Raw genomic sequence first — 22067 nt, forward strand, 5'->3', positions numbered from 1 at the left:
TGGCAAAAAAATTATCGAAACTCGGACACGGCGAGGCTACTAACTAGCTATCGAAGCTGACGGGTGAGGTGAGCACTGAGTAAGGTGACTCAAAGCTCCGAGACAAGCTCATCAAAGAAGCTCGTGCATGCAATAGGCCCCAAACCTGGTTTTTCTGTTGACAGCTGAAATGAGAAGAATATGCAAATGCCTTGGATCTGTCAGTTCAAGTGAGGTTGGGACCCCTTCTGAGTGGTTTGATTTTGATTACATATGGCCACGGGTGGAATTGTTTCAGGCGTAACTGGAGATTGACAAGGGCTTTGGTCTCCCTTCCCATGTCTTGTCTTGTGTCCTGCCTGTCACTTTGTCCTCTTTTCTTTTGTTATTATTACTCAGCTCGTAATTAGTTAATTAATTAATCTATCTGGTTAACACAATAGTCGGATCCGATTCTCGGGAACTCCTCAAACCTGGTCTTGTCCTTTGTTGAGGGGTTTCTCAGCTTCAGACACAAAAAAAAAAGGTCGATGGCGCCAAGACAGTGTCATGACTGGTATCAAGATGGATCGTGGCTCCATTGACGTGAGTAAGGTAAGGAAGTGAACGAGTACGACACATGCATAATAAACAACCTTGACGAACACCTTTATGGGTAAACAAATAAATAAGCAACTCACCCAAATCCATGCAGCCTTGACACCGAGATGTGAAGCTTGACAGGCAGACAGGCTACGACAGGCAAGAAAACTCAGGACCTCGATCCCAAAAGACAAAAATACTCAGGTAATTCAGCTCAAACTTGCGAAAGCTTTTGCCGATGTTATCTTTACACCCTTTGCCAAGATCTGATGTTTTCTTGCTCCCCTCGGGGGAACAGGCTCTCGCATGATGATTATGATAACTTCTGATGCAGTGGCTTGACTTGCTTTGTATACAGATGAAACACAACGTTGTCACATCACAAGTTGGATCACGATAAGACAAAATCTCCGCACTTTCGATCAATAGTCGGTGACAGTTTCTTTAGTGAGATCCAAGATCCAATGTCTCTCACTGTATAAAATCATCACGAGACCTCAAAACCTACCCTCATGGCCATGTCCACGGGATAAGCTTGTGTCGGGCCGCCAGCCAAGGAAAAGGGCGGGAGGCTAATTATTCGGGCTTGTGCACTTCGGCTCGGATTTGGTCCCCCACGTCCCGGATGGATGCGCTTTTGTTAGTTGGGGGTATGAGCACGGCTTTGGCGGCTATTATACGAATATCGATCAAGAAGTCTGATATAAGTTACTGCGAAATATCTATGAGTATGTAGCATTAGCTGAGAACACCATCTCATGAAGTATTACTGCTGCCAAGATCCTCGGCCTCATAATGTTGATACTGGCCAAGAACCACATTGTCGGAGGCGGCGAGTTCTCGACCTCAGCCCCAGTCAGTCTCGAAGGATGCTCTTGGGGATTATCTCGCCGATCTTTGCATGCGAATCAGCCGTTAAATAGTTGCTCAAGCTCAATGGGGCAATGATTGATGTCCTCGGGGAATTTGGACACCATTGGGTTTGATAATATCTGATTTCCGACAGCTACCCTAGATCTCCATATTTTACCAGCGACTGCATTCGATAATTTCCATTCTGCTTACGGTTATACGCATCAATATTGACCACTAATCATGCTGGAATATTCCGTCGTAAATGCACACATCATCTTGGCTGCCTTGTGCAACAAAAGACTCAATATCGCCACTCATCCCTTGGCTTCTTACCCGGGAACACAAACATTCAATGAATAACAGCCATGGATTTATCGCGCCCAGTACGAGCCCTGCATACAAAGGGTCGAATTTACTGCAAAGTTAAACTTTGATGCGTTGGTTCCATCCAACTTCTTCGTCAAAGGCTTGCAAAGACCCCGCTGAGCATGCCACGATTAATGTCGCTACTTGTTGGTCAGGATCAGCAGTGATTTGATTGGCTGCCCTGGCGTGTGTTACCGCTGTATGGGCGCTTAACTTTTGAAAACACCAATGAGATCTGTGACAAGGAATAGGAAGAGCACAGCTGCCAACAATTGATCAACCAACAGCTGCAATGTCCAGTTGATTTGGAATTATCAGCTAAATTAAGACATGAATGCAGCTGAAAAGTAACCTGTCAAGTTCACTACCGAAGCCACGATGTTCAAAGATATTAATAAGTTGTCATTTATTATCATTAATGGCATCGAGCCAAGAACTTGTCAGAACTCAATTCGAGGCTAGATATCAAGCCAGAAATAGCCAAACGCTCGCATTAGTCGCCGCTAATTTTGGCATGCCGGAAATACTTCATACCAACCCAAGCGACGACAACCCATACCCAAGCCATAACGCCTGTGAGGATGATCAACGCCGGATAGTACCCCACGATTGGTAGAGTATCGTCGTCCTCGAACTCTGGCGGCGCATACGGCGTCTTTCCCACGTCCCATGCCCAGCTCCAGAGATCAAGACATGATCCCATTCCTACAACGAACACAAACCATGTCACGCATAGGACAACCCATCCCCACCATTCTGTCTCCGCGTAGTCCCAGTCTTCGTGAGCGGGGAGTGTGTTGGATGAAAGACCGCTGAATGATAATGGGGACTTTGCCCGGTTCACGGGACGCCTTCGTCCGTGGGATGAGGCCGAGCCTAGACTATTAAAGTATGAATCCTGTCCAGAAGACACAGATAAGCCCTGTCGAATTGTCGACGAGCTGCCCGGTATCTGGAGCATATCTTCTTCGTCCGTTGATGTGTAAGATGCCCCATCTTGATCCGCAAGTGATATTGGACGAGTTGTTTGTGATGCTGTTCCATTCTGAGGAAGTACTGGTACTGTCCCAAGTCCTCCCGGGAGAGGGGTGAATCCATTGACCAGGTTCCGTTGAGCATTGGCCGACGCAGCATTCGAGTCCAACGAATCTATCGATGATGGACTTTCCGTCTTTAAAGCATTAGGGTCGAGACCATACGCAGCAGCATGTGAAGTGTCAATGCTCAACGGCCGGCTCTCCCTACGTTCACGTTGTGCTCCTCGACCAAGCAGCGCCGCTTTCCTAAGTGACCCTCTTCGTCTTCGAGTTCTTTGGTACTGTATCACACTCGCTGACGGTCGTGCGGCTGGGCGAGGTGAAGCCGGGATAGCATTGTCGTCAATTGCATGTTCGGATTGTTCATGTCGTTTTTCGGGGGATGTTCTTAAAAAGGGGAACTTGGATAGGATGCTGGAATTCGAAGGGGTTCGTCGGCGGGATGAAGGTGGCGTAGGTGAAGTATCCCGCTTATTATTAGAAGAGTTTTCCATCACGAGAGTGGAAATAAGTTATCGAGCGCAGCAATCGTATTGAATTGCTATCGCAGGCTTCGAACGAGTGGTAGTCAAGGTGTTGAGTGAGAGCAGAGAAGCGAGTGTAAGTTATTCATGGCAACAGTCGAATGCCGCGAGTTGACATTATTGGAGGGAGAGATTTCGCTGCATGACTCCTAGAATCCTTCCGTCTTGTTCATGTGAAGATTATGGACGTTGGAATAATTATTGAAGCCAGATACAACCACATGAAGCTAATGACGACTACTTTGAGGCTTGTGTCCATGTACGCCACATCAAAGACAAGGGATTTACAAACCCGCTATACCGGACATGGATAGTGCTCTGTGGCTGTTGTCTAACCCCTGCATCTTCTGGAGTACCCCTGAAAGATTCTAATCTACCCCCCATCGGTCCGCCTCCACAACCTAATGGCTAAGGTAATGGATATCGCGACGTCAACGCATTCCAACTCATCAGGCTTCTTTTTCACGACTCGCGCCATCGACGAAACCAGGTTTTGTGCGACCCAAACTTTGGGAAATCCCCCCATGACATAATTCTCAAACCTCTAGTTCAGAAATAGGGGGTTCCTGAGATAATCGTCGACCTAGACCGAATCAAGAGGCGCGATATCCGAAAACAGCAGCAGACACATGTCGGACTATCAGGGTGCTTCTTCTTTTCAGAACCTTCGCCCGCCGAGTTTGGTCATCCAGGGCGACAGCGACGACGATTTCGATATCACCAATCACGAAGCGTTCATTGATTTTGGTGGTGACCGAGAGAACGACTCTATCGCGATAAATCGACAACTCAATCGCGAGGCTATCGCTCAGAACTCGGCGACTTCGAATCTCCTCATTCCCTCACCCTCTCCTGCGGCTGCGTCTTCGTCTTCCCTATCGCTTCCGACAATGGGTGGTGAAGATGATAAAGCGGACTCTGCTGCGTCCCCTGGATTCAAGAACCCTTTTAACTTCCAGACGCAAGTCATTTCTACAGGGCCTGTCAAGTCGGTACGTTGATCATACACATGGCGTAACTTTGACACATGCTAACCTCTTGAAAGAACATTGGACAGCGTCGCGGACATAGATACAAACACAGTAGTATCTCCTCACAACATCAGATCTTCAAAGAGCCACCGCAGAGGCCGCCTCCCGTTCTCCCCGCTTCTCTACCGATACCAACCGTTCGCGAAGCATGGAAGAGCATGACAAAAGACCAACGCATCCATTGCTACTGGAGTATGTGCCATCTTGCCGTGGCTACATATGTTTTCTTCCGTTCAGAAGGGTCTCTTGCTACAACAGCCCTCTCGCACCTCGTCTTTTTTGACGCTGGTAGTGCTGCTGTTTGTGTCATGGTTGATGTCCTCGGCAATTTTGAAGTTTGGCGACGTAGCAGTATCCGGCACCCCTTTGGCCTCGAGAGAGCAGAGGTCCTCGCTGGTTTCGCTATGTCTGTTTTCCTCCTCTTTGGAGGCTTTGACCTGATCTCCCACACTCTCAAACACTTCCTGGAGTCTCTTGGTAGCCACGAGGCTCATCATGAACATGGTCATGAAGGCCCTGATGGCTCTGTTGACCTCGTGTCTGCTGCCGCAATGGTGAGCACATTGGTCTCGGCATATGGACTTCGAAACCATGCCCGCATTGCTAAACTCATGCGTGTCTCGTACCTTGCTTCTCTTCCAAGTGTCCTCTCTAATCCTTTCCACTTTCTCACCTTGTCCTTCTCTACTGTCATCGCTCTTCTTCCCCTACTCTCTATCTCGCTCTACACATGGCTCGACCGTCTCATCTGTGTCGTCATTGCTTTTGCCATGTTTGCTCTGGGAATGAGACTCGCCGTAGCTCAGGGTCTTATGCTACTGATGTCTTACGGCGGCACTGGAGGCAACAACGGTGTCAGTGCTGTTCTGAGGGAGATTGAGACCGAACCTAGCGTGGTGACTATCGATGATGCCCAATTCTGGCAAGTTCACTATGGTCTTTGCATGGCAAACCTCAAGTTGAGTGTTGTCAAGGGCTATGATGAAATGTCGCTTAGCAAGCTACGGCAGCGCATCTCAGCCTTGATCCAGAACAGATTGGGCGAGGGATACGGCCATGGAGGCAGCATTCGTTGGGAGGTGACATTACAAATGACCACTGAAGGTAGTACATAAGAGCATGGGGTTTTCTGTCGAAGGGATAATGATAAATTCTGTACATGATGATTACACAGTCACATATATCTAGAGAACATAAATATAGCGTCATGGTAGCAGTTACGTTATTTGAGTTGATTGTACTATTCAATGTTATTGAGGAGGGTATCCTTGCGCGCAATCAAGCACTTCTATACACATCCTCATACAACGTGCCCTCTGTATCCGCCAGCTATCGATCGGTTTTGCATACATATATATGTTGACAAGATACAGCTAGAGAGACCAACAAGTCCCACTTAAGCATACCCAACAACCGCGTTCCTCAGGCAATTTTGTCTTGTCTTTCTGATTGCGGTGATATTCTAAAATCAACAACCAAGCATTCAACTCCTTACTCCCAGTATGACCTCATTTCTCATTTTTAAAGGGGACGCCCATTTAGAACAGACCCCATCGGCTCTGCTTGCGGTCGCGTCGCGAGCCGGAGTTTCCTTTCTCGCGATCGCGGCCCTCAAGCTGTCGTAGACTCTCCATCTTCTCAAGGACCAACTCAAGCAGCTCCTTGCGGCGAATAACCTCCAAGTGTCGGCGAATCTTGGGATCCTCCTTGGCGAACTTCTCAATCTGATCCTCGGACAGGTGGCGTCCTAGACGGAGGTCGAGCTCTCGGGGAAAGTTGTAGTAGAACTCGGAAAGGAGCTCAACATTGAGGAAAAGGACGGCAGTGGATGCCATCTTAGTGGCAGCAGCATCGAGGAATACTTCAGGGCAGTAATACTTGTTCTTGGGGTCAGCGCACTGCTTTGACTTAACAGCCAGTAGGCGCATCTTGATGATGTCGGCTCTGTCGCGCAAGAAAACAGCCTCACGTCCTGTGAATTCGTTAGTATCTAGGCATTCGGGGATTTGTGGTCAACTTACCCTTGCTCAGGAGAGCAGCGCTGAAACCACCAGCGCCACTACGGTTGTCACCCTCGACAGCGACTTCGCCCTTACGGGCCTTGTCGACGAAGGCCATGACTTCCTTGATCTTTCGTCGTCCACCGACGCTGTCTTCCAAGTTCTTCATGGCTTTTTCACAGTCTTGGAGCTCCTTCTTGAGTACACCTCCAACGTGATCACGGCCCTTGGTCCACTCTCGGTCCTCAAGCTCAATCTCAAACTTGTAAGGTTTGATGCAGTTTTCCACTTGGTCGCTGGTGCTGTAGAATCTCTCGTTCAAAATAGTAGAGGCAGCCTCCATGATAGCCTGTCGGGCAAAGGGATGGCTAGCGAAGCTGGAGTTGCTGATAAGAGAATCGATGTGAGCCTGAATGGAAGAGGCAACTGCTGTTGTGGCCAAACGTCCAACACCAAGCTTCGTAAGCGCGGATGTGGAAGCATCCAATTGTCGATGCCAGTAAAGGGAGTCAGCAGGAGCCTTGGGAAGATCGGCAAGGTTGTCGAGGTCGGGGTTAATGGGTGAAAGGTCATCGATGGGCTTGTTCCAATATCTGGCAGCCAATAAATCAAGAACCTTCTGGTCGAGCTCGTGCTTCAGAAGCTCATGCATCTGAGGGCGGCCGAATTCCTCTGCAAATTGCTTGAAAGAGTGCTTGAAAGCGTCAAGGCTCTCCGCGAGGTACGACTCGGCTGAAAGAGGTCGATCGTTGTATTGGACTTTGAACTCGTAAGTGGCCTCCTCGAGTTCTTGTCGAATAGCATCACTGGTGCTTTGTAGGCTGCTCGACATGGTCTGTTCCAAAACGTGCATAAGCTTCTTACGCAACGTGGGGGTTCCAACATTAACACCAGCCTCAGGGCCGAACTCCATAGGGTGAGACGAGAAGAAAGCATTCTCGTGCTTCACAATTTGTGAGAGTAGGTTAGTGTTACCCATCTTGAAGAGCCCCTGGTTCTGAGGAGCTTTAGGAACAACGCCCACATAACCCAGTCTCAAAGGGTATTGCTGGTCATTCAAAATGCTTGCTCCGCGGACAGGGTCAACCAAGTCCATCTTAGTAATAACACCGATAGTTCGCTCGCCTCGGGGATCAACTCGGCGGGATGCTCGAAGAGCAGTGGAATTTGCAAGATCGACATCAGCAGCTGAAATGGCGAGGATGACGTTGGGAGGTTGAATGTACTTGTCGCAGAGTTCGGAAATCTTCTGTTTCAGTTCTAGAGGCTGGTTCTGACCAACAACCTGGATGTAGCCGGGAAGATCGATAAGTGACAGGTCGGGAACGTTGGGGGAATAAATTGTAAGATGAATCGGGTCGTCGGAGACACATTGGCTATCAGGAACGGCAAGGTTAAGTTCAGTCAACGTTCGCTGAATAGATCCGAAGTCGGAAATGCGCCTCAATTCGAGATCCGGGAATTCACCATACTCTTCCCTGGATGAGGGTGTGTTGACAAGTGTGAGTTCGATCGGCCTCCTTGTAACCATATTGGATCCCTTGGGAAGAAACTCGTGGCCAACGATGGCCTCCAGGACGGAGCTCTTTCCCGAGGACTGAGAGCCAATAACGACGATAGAAGGAAGTGTGAGAGTGCTTGACTGGCCAACTCTCTGGAGAATGCTTCGGATCTCGATCATCTTCTTGGTCAGAACCATCATTTGGTCATCCTTGGCCGCCTGTTCGCCATTTCGAGGGTCCTCTTCATCCGACTTGTCGTATCCGTAGGCGGCGGCTGAGGCACCAACAGCAGCTGCGGCACCGAATTTGCTCTGCTTTGGCTCACCACCACCGCCCGAACCTCCCGAACCGCCAGTACCGATATCTTCTTGAATTTTAAAGAGTTGTTTGACCCAGTCAGGTAGTTCTGCTTTTTCTTTCGTGCTTTCCCATCCTCGGTTGACCTGATCGGCGATATCCTTGGCACCTCCGAAAAAGCTCGAAGCCGTACTCGATATAGTATCCGTAGTTGTGTTGAATAAATTCACGGCGAATGTACCAGCCTCTGCGTTAAGTTAGTGAAAACGTTGGCAACTTTGTTATCCGAGTCTTGACGTACGGGCAGCTTGATATTGTACCCAAGCAAAAGCACCGATGGCCACACCGCCAAACATTGCCGGCACCCTTAGAAACTTGACCATCAGCTTGGGCAAAAACCTCGCGAAGGAGGCATTCCTCGTAGTAACAGCATTGTGAAATGCATTTCCACCCTGCCACATTCGCTTTCGGGTGGCTCGTATCGCAGCATCGGCTTGAAGAAGTCCGCCAGTAGATTGGCGATGCAGGTGTCTAACGGGAAGAACCGCAGCGCGGCGTGGGAGAGGCCGCAGCCCTGCAGCGAGGACTCGTCCGCTCATGATTGTCGCTGGCCGTTTTGCGATAGTTCAAGATCAAAGTCTTGATGGTGAGGGCCGACGACGCGCCCGAGTTGTTGGTGGTAATGACCGAGACAGGCGAGGAGCATTCAAGGTCGAGTGAGTTGAGCCGCTTTTTAATGTGGTCTGTTCTTCCAATAACTTCTGATATCATTCGTGCCGCCATTTCGAGAGCGAGAAGCTAATGCGGGAGTTAGGTAATCAGCCCCACTGTATTATAGTGGCTTATCGACCTCGAGTTCACTGATAATCTTGCCAAGCATTTCAGCAACTAACAAAAGCAAGGTCTCAAAAACATCAGCTTTGTTGTTCGAACCAAAGGAAAAGTACTGCTCTAAGGACCCAGAGTTTAACTCACCGATCGCCCAAGATATCAATGTCGATAATAATTGATCTATGTCCCAGAAACAAGAGACCAGGCTTTAGTCTTATCTGCACGTGATTGGCTTATCGGTCGCAAAATTTCTGGTGGGGCCAAACTTTCTGAATCTCGAGGAAGATCGTGTGTCGTCCTTCTCTTCAACATACTCAACACAACATCCTAATACCGCTTCCTTTGGACTACGACCTCGTCTATACTGCCAAAACTCTCATAGGAAGCCCGGAGTCTACGGATAAGGGCTTTCGCAGACAGCCGAGATGGCGATTCAGAAGAAGGTAAGTCAACGATTCTTTTCTTCACCGAGCAGCCTAACAATGAAACCAGCATGGAAAAGGGCGTCTCGACAAGTGGTACAAGCTTGCGAAGGAGCGTGGGTACCGGGCCCGCGCCGCTTTCAAGCTGATCCAGATCAATAAGAAGTATGGCTTCCTTGAGAAGAGCAGAGTCCTACTGGATCTTTGCGCGGCACCCGGAGTGAGTACCACAACACGCTACTAAGACCTTGACTGACGTAAAACCTTAATAGTCATGGTTACAGGTGGCTTCAGAGCAAATGCCGGCGGGATCACTTTTGCTTGGGACTGATTTAGATGCCATTAAGCCAATTCCCCGAGCCATAACTTGGCAAAGTGACATCACAGGCATTGACTGCCGAAACACGATCAAGAAGCACCTGAAAACATTGAAAGTTGATACAGTGTTACATGATGGAGCGCCAAATGTCGGAACTGCCTGGATTCAGGACTCGTTCAATCAAGCTGAGGTTAGTACAATTCGCACATATTGAGTAAAACAAACTAACTGGATTCCTCTCCCAGCTCGCTTTACAGAGTTTACGGCTCGCCGTGGAATTTTTAGTCGAAGGTGGCACGTTTTGCTCAAAAGTGTTCCGTTCCAAACAATATTTCCCCTTATTGTGGGTTTGCAAACAACTCTTCACTAAGGTTGAAGCAACAAAGCCGGTCTCTAGTCGTGCAGTTTCGGCAGAAATTTTGTGCGTATAGCATATCAAACGATCCTCCTGATATCCGTGGCTAACAGAAGTTTCTTGGTGTGCAGTATTGTGTGTCAAGGGTTCAAAGCTCCCAAAAAGCTCGACTCACGACTCCTGGACCCGGCCTATGTTTTTGCTGAAGTCCAGGGCCCAAATCCTAACAACGAGGCTAAAGTTTATAACCCCGAAGTCAAGAAACGAAAGCGAGATGGTTATGAGGAAGGAGACTACACACAGTTCAAGGAGATGGCGGCCTCAGAATTCATTCAAACAACAGATCCAATTGCTGTTCTTGGTTCATACAACAAATTGACTTTCCAACAACCACCCAATGGAGACGTTGCACTGGCGGCTCTCGACAAACTTCCGGAGACGACAGATGAAATCCGAAACTGCTGCTCTGATTTACGAGTGCTGGGACGAAAAGACTTCAAACTTCTGCTCAGATGGCGGTTAAAAATCAGAGACATCTTCCAACTCAAAACCCCTCAGGCCGCAACGGTTGAGGAACTCGAGGAGGTAGCTGAAGTTGAGTCCATGGACGAGGAACTCAAGATACAGGAAGAACTACAAAGCATGAAGGACCGAGAAAACACCAAACGAAAACGAGAGAAGCGAAAAGAAAACGAGCGAAAACAACGTGAGGTGGTGCGTATGCAACTCAACATGGGTACGCCTTTCGACATCGGTCTAGAAGAAAGCGGACCAATTGGCGAGGGGGCAATGTTTTCACTCAAGAAAGTTGACAAGACAGACGCCATGCGAAGATTGAATCGCGGCAAGATGATTGTTCCCACTCCAACGACCCAGAAGGAGGCCGACAGTGGCCTTGGCTCATCAGGAGAGACGGATGATGAGAGTGACCCTGAAGAAGATCGCCTGGAGCGAGAGCTTGAGTCCATGTACGACCAGTATAAGGAGCGCAAGGCTGAGGTTGACGCGAAGTACCGAGCGAAGAAGGCTCGTAAGAATTTTGGTGATGATGAGTGGGATGGTCTGTCTGGTGAGGAAGCAGATGAGAAAGATGACTCTTCGGAGCTTGAAGAGGACGATTCCTCTTCCGACGAAGAAGACGAAGCTCCTACAGAGGGACTCATCCGCGATCTGGATTCTTCAAAGGGGGCGAACGGCTTATCCAAACGAGCAACAGCTTTCTTCAACCAAGACATCTTCTCAGGCATAAGCGGGATGTTACCTGAGCAGGAAGATGCAGCTGAGGATAGTGCGGACGAAGAAGTCAATCGAGATGCGGCAGCTATTATGGCCCAGCAAGCAAAGAATCGCAAAGCCGAGTCTCCTGCTACGCCTACTAAGACCAAAGCGGTCCAAGTCGACTCTGATGCTGAGATGGAGGACAATGAGGATGGGTTTGAGATTGTGAAGCGAAATGACGATGACGATTGGGACAAGGACACCCGACGAGCCGATGGAAGACCCGGTAAGTGTAAGACTTCTCAGACAATGGCACACAGTATTAACAGCTGTACAGATATCGACATTATCACTGCCGAAGCAATGTCCCTTGCTCACAGGCTTGCTACTGGTCAAACGACAACACATGATGCTATTGATGACGGCTACAACAAGTACGCCTTCCGCGATCGTGATGGATTACCAGATTGGTTTGTCGAAGATGAATCACGACACGACAAGCTTCAGAAACCCATCAGCAAGGCTGCTGCGCAAGCAATCAAAGAGAAGCTGCGAGCTTTTAATGCTCGCCCCATCAAGAAGGTGCGCGAGGCTAAGGCTCGCAAGAAGTTCAAGGCCGCTCAGAAGCTGGAGAAGCTCAAGAAGAAGTCGGAGTTACTCAACAATGACGAAAATATGACTGAGAAGGAGAAGGCTGCCAGCATATCGCGCCTTATCTCGAGAGCAGCAAAGAAGCCCCAAAAGCAACAGCCCAAGCTCGTTGTCGCCCGTGGTCTCAACCGGGGCATCAAAGGCCGTCCTAAGGGGATTAAGGGGAGATATCGCATCGTTGACGCCAGACAAAAGAAGGAACTGCGGGCGCAGAAGAGAATTGCCAAGAAGAAGAAGTAATTATGGGTGGCAACATGGTGAGGCGTGGATATAGATCTGGTGTTTTGGTTTTATGCTGTGTGGGGCGGATTTCTAGACTACTTCCTATTTCCCAAGCTTATATCACGAACAAAAGTCGATGTAGGATAAAGTGGACCTGTAAAGTCCAAGTCGTACCTAGTTTAAGGGTTCTGGTTAGCATTGCAGGGGTAATTAAAAGTATGTGGTTTGGTACCAGTAGTTGACGGCGAGGACGAACCCTTCGTCTTCCTCGGCGCACGATTGGAGCACTTTGTGATACCTAAACGATGTTAGTAATTGATATTTAGCGGGAAAAACAGGGCTTGTAAAATGACTTACCACATAGCAGGAAGATAAAGCATATCTCCGGGGTCCAATGTTACTCGTAAAGGCCGGGCAAGATGGGAGAACTTTGTGGCATTCTGTTCAGGTTTATCCGGATCCCAAATTGCGAAAGGAACAGCCTCATCGTCAGGATCAGTCTTTAGCTCCATGCCATTCTCTCCGCGCGTGTACGTTGCGGGCTTGAGAGGTTGCTCGTTGACGCAGGGGTGGCATAAAGAAGGTAGTAGAACAAAGTGCTTTCGCCCTAGAATCTGGACGTAAATATTTTCGTAATTGTCTTTGTGCATAGCTGTAACAGATTTGGAGTTACCGATCCATAGGTTTACGGCATCGGGGCTCTTGTCTAGTGCTATTCTTGCAAAAGGGAAGTCCTTTTGTACGTCTGAGAAGAGAGTCATGTACTCTTCACGCAGGTTATCATTTTCTTGAGGACTTTCAGTAACGCATCTGGGAGAGAAATAGGCCAGCTTACGAGTCTGGGCATATCGCACTTCGGCATCAGGAGGAAAATCAGGATCGGCGCCTTGGCGTGCTACATACTCAAGTAGCTCTTCGAAGGGCTGATCCTCATAGTGAGGCTTAGCAAAGACCATAGATTCTTTATCAGGAGGCACAGTAGGCATATCAGCATTGCTGTCAGAGTCAGCGAACAACTCCCTTTACTGTTCGGATCCAGCAGAGGGAACTAACCCATATGGCGTGACAGCAACATTTACATTCTGCCCCTTCATCACAGAGAGCAGATACGCAGAATTCCAATCCTGGCAAGCTTTCCATGACGAAGCCCCGCCCCTTATGACGAAGGGCGTGTTGCGAGCAACATATCGCATGAATTCTAGGGGGCTTGGTTCGTTGTGGAGTTCATCGATACTATTGCTATTGAGTTCATTGAAAGTGGAAATGAGATTCTCAATGGCTTCGTCTGTAGACAAGACACTATTTATTGACATATCTGCTGTTGGATCTGTCAAGGCAATTCTTGCGGCGTTGTCGGATCATTCGTATTGTGAGAATGTTAAAGTAAGGTTTGATAGATTCATGGTTGGGCAGAAAGAAAAACCCCTAGATCGCAACTCAAATTGGGGGCTCGGCGGACCATCTGCCCGTACATATAAGGTACAAGATAATACAAGGTGCCTCTTTAGTATAGTAGTTAATAATATTATATAGCTTTAACCCAGTAATAACCAATAAATAGAATCTAGGTATTCTAATAAGCTATAAAAGTATTAATAATAAAGTCTCTAGCTAGATTAAAGTCTTAATAAACTTAATTAATAAGGTTACCTTTAGGCTATAATATCTTAGATAACTCTAATTAAGATAAATATATTACCTAATTAGCTAAAAAGCTATAAAAAGCTTAATTAATAAAGTCTATAATTTCTCTATTACTTTAACCTTTCTTAATTTATTTATTTTCTATAAATACTTATTTTAATAATTATAAAATCATTAAGAAACTAAATAAGCCTTAATTATTAATAAGTTTTTTACCTTAATATTAAATTAATAATACTAACCTTAATTATAGTTAAGATATTAAACCTATAATTAGTAACTATTAGTTAACTAAATATATAAAAATTACCCTTACTTAACTATAACCTTAAGATTAGCTAGAATAAGATTGCAGACCTTATTAAAGGTATAACCCTGTTAGCTAAAATATAGGTATAAAAGCTAATAAGGAAGGTATTTATAACTAGCTATAATAATTAAATAGATTATTAATTATTTAATTTAATTATCTTTAAATATAAGATACTTTACTGCCTAAACCTTAATTCTAATACTATCTTAAAGTAATACTAAACTGAAATACTATTCTTAAGTATTAAGCAGTAATATCTTAATCCCTTAGGGTTAATAACAGATCCTTAAATCATCGACCTAAGGAATGTAGTTAATATAATATGTTAGATTATAGCAATTGAAGGAAATTTGAGCTCTCGTGTAATTGATGTGTTTATGCAATATCAACTATGACTACCCAGAGCCTCTATTTTGCGGATATCCATCCAATGCTGTTACGATTATCATGCTATAAGACATTAGTCGTTTGGTAATTTGGTACTTCGTGTTTAAGCAATCTTTTAAACTATCTTCTACCCGATCTAGTTATTTGGAGGAAATCTAGAAGCTCAAGACCTCTACTTCATGGTTTCACCTGTTTCAGTTGACTTTTGAATGTGCAACTCCAAGGCTTCAGAATTGAGAATTTGAAATGGGGAAAAGCTTATGTCATCATTTTCTAGCTCATGCGGCTCTTTGAGTCCTCCACCTTTTCAGGTCCCGCCATCCCCACTTCATCATTCTTTCGTGCAGCAACAAGATCTTTCCGCCGGGGCTCATCAGTTCAATTCGCCCCAGACCAATTTCGTCAAGTTTTTTTTTACGCGTCGCATCGACTCGAGAATGAACTGTAGGATACATGGAATAAAATGGCATCCGAGCTCGAAGGCTTGATCGCGGGCCTTTTGGTTCATATCTCATGCCATGGCGAAGAGGGCAAGTTTATTACTTCAATTCCTGCCGCTACTCAAGAACCAATCACTAACTGCTTCACTCTAGGCTGTCCTGTGGATGGAGTTTTGAAAGCTATTCAACATCCCTCGACCCAAACAGAATCATTGTCTGAGGGCGATTCTGCTGTGCAAGCCCGCACTGCCGCGACCATTTGGAGCTGGCTCACTGCGAGACGGGATATTTCTGTCGGCGCTGATCGCGAGTATAATCACCTAACTCTAGACCAAGTACTGGCGCTTTCAACTGCTGGTGGTACCCCTGGACAAAATGTAGAACCTACAGAACCCCACCATGTTCGGGTCTACGCCTCTGAGGACACAATGTGGGAGTCTCTTACAGGCCATGCAGTTGACTACAAGCGAGTCCCCAAGTCTGAATGGATGCTACTATTAGGCATAGCCTCGACCACTACCCAAGGTATCCTTCAGGGAGATCTTGGGCGTCTGACAGATCAAGACAAGCGCAGTGTGCCAAAAAGAACAGATAGTCTCCTTAAGAAAGGATACATCGTCAAGAGAACAACGCTTGTACGCGGCACAAAGACGAGTAAGATGTGGCTGAAGCTATTCGCCCCTCCTTTACCAAAAGACGGCGAGGGTGTAGACGAAGCACGGCCAGACATGACACTAACTCGGCAAGTCCTTGTCGAAGATCTCGAACCCGTCCCTTGGCGCGTACGATGGACTGGTGAATCCATCGACTACATAGCATTGGCCACGACCATCATGGCCATCGTCAAGGAGTGGGGGGTTCTCCAGATGAAAGACATGAAATCCAAACTCGGCGTGTTAGGGATGCGCTGGCAGATGAAGGTCCTGGCTAAAGTGTGCCGCTTTCTCAACCAGCGAGGCGTTATACAGTATGTCGCAGCGAAACTAGGAGAAAAGGTATTCAAGGACTGTGTCAAATATGTCCGAGATCTCAACGCAGAAGATTGGTCTCTGTATCTTTCAACAGGCAAGAGAAAGAGCAAGACTCCAAGAAACCCAGATCTGGATGGTTATGATGGGAACAAGCAGCTCATAGGTCAAGCCTCCAACGTTTCCGAAGTATCCAAATCCCCGCCATGGTCTTTGGACAAGCCGATTCCTGTTATAATCGCCGAGATGGCAAAACGACTAGGAGACGTCGGACTCACAAACCCGGATGTTTATGCCTTGACCTTAGGCCCTTCATACAGTCGACATCTTTCCTCGATGACCACTGCATTGGCGATTCCTGACCTACAACCACCTCACCTGGCACATTTTCAGATTTATAGCGAACATACGAGATCTGGAAAGGTTGCCTCTTATCGTTACTTTGCACCAAAAGCTCCTCAATCAGCGGCTGGTGTCGCTGGCAAAGAATCAATACCGACTCCTGCGGATATCTATGGTTTCCCCTCGCTACCCTCGTCATCGATATCCCATGAGAACTCGCCAACATTGGCCGAGCTTTGCAGCATGGGAATGACCAACAGAAAATCAGTCGGCCGCCCTAAGGCCTCCAAAGCTAAGAAGGGGAAGCTTGCACCAACACCAAAGGCAAAAAGAGGCCGAAAACGACGTGCTCCAACACCAGAAGTCTTACCACAAGAGGAGGTTGTGCAAGAGGATGAAGTCACCGAAGCAGTAGTGATTCCGCAGATCCCAGAAACAATTGTTCAAGAACCCGAATTACCTCTAGAAACACCAGCGCTTGAATCACTAGCGCCACCTGAAATTGATGAAAATCAGCGGGATGATGCTGCATCTGAAACTCAAAAGGCTGCTACCCTTGTGGTGACTCTCAAAGTATCACCGGCAGCCCTCGAAGAACTTCTTGCAAGGGCACAGACAGATGTGGCGACACATGCACGGCCAACAAGAACCAGGCCAACAAGATCTTCCACCCGGAGAGTCCAGACCAGGACCGTTGATGCTGATGCCGAAAACGAAGAGCTTAATAGCCGAATGGACGTTGATGATGAACTGGAACCCAATAACACTGCCGAGAGCCTACTCACCGGGAGGAAACGCGGCCGACCGAAAAAGGGTGAGGATAGGCCAAAAGGAAACGCGGAGCAAGCTACTGGAAATGATAATTCCCCACGGCCTTGGGTTTGCGAAAAATGTGGTAGAGCATGGAAAAATGATAATGGACTGCTTTATCATGTGACCAAGTCAAAGACGAGTTGTAATCCATCATTTGATGTGTCTACAGTGACGCCGACTCGACGTGGAAGAAAAGAATCGGTTATAGAAGTTGAAGATCAAGACACTGCAACACCTGTTGTTGACGAATCACAGGAGTCAGACCGGCGAGCTGTGAACGACGCAGGAAGAGAAGAGTCCCAGGATAAAGACAAAGGTCGTGATATCAATGGGAATAATGGAAGAGAAGTTGACAACGATGAAGGCGAAAAGGACGGAAAGGCTCGTGGCGAAGGCATGGAAATAAGCCCAGAAAATGAGGATATACCAACGCCGAAGCCAGTATCGAGAACACGGGGCCCAATTGCAGCCCGGCCAACTTGGTCTTCACGGCCAACCCTAAGTTTCAAAGGAGAGGCATTTCAAGTCAACCCGGAATTGCAACGACCTCCAGTTGCATTGTTCGACTCTCCTAAACAGCCCTCACTTATCAACGGTAGCAATCGCGCCCTCGTGCAAGGTGAAAACAGCCAATTGCGCCCGGTTCTCAGCTCATTGGATCGATTCAGCCTCGCAGGAGCATCTCCCAAGACGCCTCGGTCGAAACTCCAAAGAAACGGATCTCAGCCAGACGCAATTTCCCAATCTGAACAGACTCAACCTATGCAAACTTCCGCCAACGAGACACCTAGCGCGGCTGGCTCTTCTGTGAAACCGAAGACGCCTATGGTCACTGATACCCCTATTACCAAGGCTGTCATCAATACCCGTATATCCCAGATCATCCAAAATATCTTGGCAGAGCATCATGGGGTTTTCCCAGGAGGCAAATCTTTGTGGACAGCCATTAGTATCCGATGGGTCGAAGCCTTTCCTGAGGTCGTGCCACAAATTCGCTCGTACCAGGCTGCATTCCGAGAATTATTGAAGCATAAGATTGTGGCCGAACATTGGCTCACATTTCGCAGCAAGAAAGGTGTGACTGAGAAATGCCATTTGGTTGTCACGGCCGGGGTCGATCCTTTTTCTCCTGAAGCTTCTGATGTGGCTCAGAAAATTCAAGAAGCACACCCAGATCTGTATCTCCCCCCTCCATTTGATGCTCAACTTGATAGCGATCTCTTGAAACGGGGTCGACGAGATCTCCCTGAAGAAGTTGAGATGCTAGATGCACCGGTATACGTGGCACGAGCTGCCCAGAAGCGGGCTTTGGACGAGTATGATGATGATGGAGAAGACTTCCCGCCGCCTGCAAAGCGTGGTCGAAAACGCAAGAGTATGTTTGCAGATGGACGCCCTTCAAGACCCCGGGCGTGGCAAGGCGACATGGGAGAGCCAATGTGCTATGAACACTTTGAGTCCTCTCAAGGTGCTCATGAAGCCCTTCATTTTCTGGACCCTAACACATGTTTGGAGGAAGATGGTATCCAAGGATCAGAACGCTATTTCACCGATGACTTCAGGGCTATTTTGAAGCAACGGCTTTCCAGCTCTTTCTCAGGAGATATTGTTTTTGACAAGCCGATCATTGTTTCCGGCTACGATGGTGTATGGCCACATATTGCACTGGAGGATTTCGAGATGCAAGATGCCAGTTACACGTTGACAGGATGGATGCCTGACCCGAATTGGTTTGCCTGGTCATCAATGATAGACATGATTGACAGGAAAGCGCATTCACTCAACCGTGATAAGCTCCAGTGCCAAGATGTTCTTGACCCGTACCGGTGCTTTATTGAGAGGCTGTACTGCTGCATGGACCTGGAGCGAGCGTGGTCAGAATCATTCACCAATGCACCGCCTGGAGCAGCCGGTCCTCACAACATTTTTATCTCGTTCTCGAGCGAAAAGGACGATCAAGTGCTTGAGACTCCAGCCCCCGAGTTTTCTTGGCCCCTGGATTGGCAGCTTACCCCGAAGTCTTTCCCAGGAGATGTTCCTGACCGTGCTCTTTTGGTGGACGCTTCGTCTGATGAGGAAGATGATAGTACCGAATGGCCAGAGTTCCCGGTGTACAGGCAACAAAAGCTTGCTCGAGGCGCTGGCCGCCAATCGAGAGGCCGAGGTGTCGGTAGAGGCTCAGTCAGTCGACCGCGAGCGTCCATTAGTCGCCAGCAACTAGCACAACAACCAAGAGTCAAACGAGTGCGCTTGGTCACACGAGCTCTTATGCCCATTCCCGAGGAAGCTGAGCAGAGACAGCAGGGCCAGAACGACCAGCAGGGCCTAAGCTCTGTTGACAGTGACTCAGAACGTCTTCTAGCTGCTTTGGTCGCCGTTCGTGTTCTCCTTGGTGGGGCCGACAAGTCTGTCGATTGGGGATTACTCCTTAAGCTTTTCCCGAATCTGGCCCTCAAAGATATCCGCCGGTTCTGGATCGATGCTCGGAGAGAACAGGGTGCCTATGTCAGGAAGCTAACCAAGGATTTCCAAGATCGGTTCATCGTTGCCTACTCTAAGAATGAGCTCCCAGAATTCGACTTTGAGGATCCTATGGACTATGACTGGGACAGTTTGATTGAATGGACCCTTGAACTGCCTCGCAGAAAGGGTGTTGACCTGCCATCGACCAGGCATTATTTCGAAGACAATTTTTCCACCTCTGCAGCCGCTACTCATGAGGAAGAAGACCCACGGGAGAAATTCTACAATCCTCAGTCATCTGTCTTTGCCCGTTTCGAGGCTGTCACTTTCCCGGCATTTGTCACTGTTGACAATATGGTCAGTGGCCTGGGTCAGAAAGTCAAGATTACGAATGAGGTCATTGCAAGGTCTTGGGTGAGATCTCTCTGCTGCACAGATGAGAGTCGCTACACAGTTGACCAGATACAACAAAAGTTTGGAACACTCGCAGACGGCGATCAAGACCAAATCAATGCCATATTGAAGGAAGCCATTGATGTCTTGACGGCACAGCGCATAATTTGCAAAAGCAAGCGGCCCCCTCTATCGGGAAGACCATTCAGGCTGAACGAAGCTTTTGGGCATGTACTTGGGAAGCTCGCCCAACGAACCAAGTACCAAGATGCTGCAGACTTCAAGTCAAAACTGGATGCGACCTTCCGGCGTGGTGAAGCTTATCAGGTTCCTTTCAACCTCCAAGACGGAGCTGTGATGGCTCTCATGAATCTGAACGCGAGTGAGAGGATCAAGCTCACACCAGTCAATGTGCCTCACATACCTCTGGGTTTCCGTCCGGGGTATTATGAGATGCGCAAGTTGAAGAAAGACAGTTACTTTTGGAACATCGAAGCAACGCCTACGGACTCGTACAAATACGACGAGGACGTGAGTGTCATCCGGAAGAGCATCAATGAAGGACCACCTACTGCAAAGCACTTGCTTCCACAATGGGTTGACTTCTTCGGACGTAGAGATGCAGAGCGATGGATGGACGTCTTGGGAGCTTTCTGTTTTGTATACGCTACAAGAGGATATCTTACGATCGAGGGTGTGTGCAACGCACTCAAGCCGATCCTGGAAGAGTTCGAGGCCGAGCTTATCATGGACTGGGGCATAAAAACAGGCGTGCTTGAAGAGGACGAGGATGGCCTTGGACTGAGAGTCGGAGAGTGGTGGTGGCTAGCTGTACCGTGGCAATGTGGACGGCAGCTCAAAGCAAGGGGAGAAGTGGAAGATTAAGAATTGTTAAAATATCTTATTAATGAGGAGTGTCTCCCAGGAAACTGAGATGAAAATCAAACCATGTTTGCCATAGTAAATAATATCTCTACAAGATATAGTTGCCACAACTTTGCGTCTTATATAGAAGGGCGGGCATCACTTTCATCCACAATTGTTAGCAAGCTTGGTGGTTTGAGTTATAAAATCACGACATTCCCCTATTCTTGGTTGCATTACTTTCTCATCTCATCTCAAATTCTTTTTTACGACCTTGTCCGTTTTTGTATGTATCCCTTAACATAGCTCAGGTTGTGAGGCCAAGCAAAAGGTCGATGGTTACGTAGTGGCAGCTGAGCAATACATATTCACCTCTGGCAGTAGAGTCTCGAAACCGGGAGTAACTCTCAGAAGGAAGAAAATAAGACAGAAAATAAGAGGTCTGCGGGCTTGGCAGTGACATCTTTGCTGGCTCGTTAACTCTTCTCAAGATGGAAGATACCTACCTCACAAGGCCCGTAAAACCGTAGGGGCTATGAATATCATGCTTATGAGACAGTGAGTACATACCTTTCAGGTGATCGATTTAGCTGAGTTTTGGTGACTGAAGCTCCATCCTCGTGTAGAATGTCAGAAGGTCGTTTGAACCGCAGCTGGGGAGCAGTGAAACCATGATGAAAGATATATAAGCTACCGAAGCATTCCTTCAGAGGGTGTGGTTTGTGTTCCTTTGATACAGAACTCTGGATCCAACTTCTCTTGAGGACTATAATATTAGGTGTGCGAGCACCGCTGCAAGAGAGGACCCTGGCCATGTCAAAGACTGGCAGACAGCTAGTGGAACAGTATGGCCATCCATAGAGGATGCTGTACAGGACGAGCACACCGTTCCAAGACCAGCGAAGAAAGCCAGTCCTTCCAGGGCGAGAGTATTAGACTACGGCTCCATCAGTCAATATCATTCAACAGAGTCAAACAATCAAGTCAACCACCGCCGCAAACATATACACTTTCTCTCCATCCAAGGACGAAAGCGATCCACTTCGCAGACAATCCCCAAGCAGAAGTAATCGAGTTCAAAATTCGAGACGGGAGAAAGACCTTTGAAACTCGATGTTCCCCATCCCCAGACAACAACATCAAGTGCCAATGTTCCTTTCAAGGATGCATCAGGCATGGCCAAGCATATAAAGGGAGACCACCCAGTGCAAAGACGCACAGAAAGGTTATCTGATATATTAGCCTCAGG

General features: G+C 47.8%; 6 protein-coding genes across 6 annotated transcripts; 3 read left to right on the forward strand and 3 right to left on the reverse strand.

Moving 5' to 3' along the window:
- Positions 1 to 2275: 2275 nt before the first annotated feature.
- On the reverse strand, positions 2276 to 3313 carry FMAN_04035 (uncharacterized protein; the record flags this gene model as incomplete). The annotated part of the gene is made up of 1 exon (XM_041829305.1): positions 2276 to 3313. The coding sequence occupies one exon, from the start codon at positions 3311 to 3313 to the stop codon at positions 2276 to 2278; it is 1038 nt and encodes a 345-aa protein (XP_041680081.1).
- Positions 3314 to 3972: 659 nt separating this feature from the next.
- On the forward strand, positions 3973 to 5489 carry FMAN_04034 (uncharacterized protein; the record flags this gene model as incomplete). Its single annotated transcript, XM_041829306.1, has 2 exons — positions 3973 to 4335; positions 4389 to 5489. 2 exons carry the CDS (start codon positions 3973 to 3975, stop codon positions 5487 to 5489), a joined length of 1464 nt encoding a protein of 487 aa, XP_041680082.1.
- Positions 5490 to 5912: 423 nt separating this feature from the next.
- FMAN_04033 (uncharacterized protein) lies at positions 5913 to 8772 on the reverse strand (the record flags this gene model as incomplete). Its single annotated transcript, XM_041829307.1, has 3 exons — positions 5913 to 6346; positions 6396 to 8420; positions 8475 to 8772. 3 exons carry the CDS (start codon positions 8770 to 8772, stop codon positions 5913 to 5915), a joined length of 2757 nt encoding a protein of 918 aa, XP_041680083.1.
- Positions 8773 to 9429: 657 nt separating this feature from the next.
- Positions 9430 to 12209, forward strand: FMAN_04032 (putative SPB1-required for ribosome synthesis, putative methylase; the record flags this gene model as incomplete). Its single annotated transcript, XM_041829308.1, has 6 exons — positions 9430 to 9447; positions 9497 to 9646; positions 9699 to 9935; positions 9991 to 10166; positions 10232 to 11604; positions 11656 to 12209. 6 exons carry the CDS (start codon positions 9430 to 9432, stop codon positions 12207 to 12209), a joined length of 2508 nt encoding a protein of 835 aa, XP_041680084.1.
- A 77-nt stretch (positions 12210 to 12286) lies between these two features.
- On the reverse strand, positions 12287 to 13504 carry FMAN_04031 (putative phospholipase; the record flags this gene model as incomplete). Its single annotated transcript, XM_041829310.1, has 4 exons — positions 12287 to 12365; positions 12424 to 12489; positions 12549 to 13187; positions 13245 to 13504. 4 exons carry the CDS (start codon positions 13502 to 13504, stop codon positions 12287 to 12289), a joined length of 1044 nt encoding a protein of 347 aa, XP_041680085.1.
- A 1494-nt stretch (positions 13505 to 14998) lies between these two features.
- FMAN_04030 (uncharacterized protein) lies at positions 14999 to 20839 on the forward strand (the record flags this gene model as incomplete). Its single annotated transcript, XM_041829311.1, has 1 exon — positions 14999 to 20839. The coding sequence occupies one exon, from the start codon at positions 14999 to 15001 to the stop codon at positions 20837 to 20839; it is 5841 nt and encodes a 1946-aa protein (XP_041680086.1).
- Positions 20840 to 22067: the final 1228 nt, after the last annotated feature.

The sequence above is a fragment of the Fusarium mangiferae genome, assembly GCF_900044065.1.
Source record: "Fusarium mangiferae strain MRC7560 genome assembly, contig: FMAN_scaffold003, whole genome shotgun sequence".
Taxonomy (NCBI): Eukaryota; Fungi; Ascomycota; class Sordariomycetes; order Hypocreales; family Nectriaceae; genus Fusarium; species Fusarium mangiferae.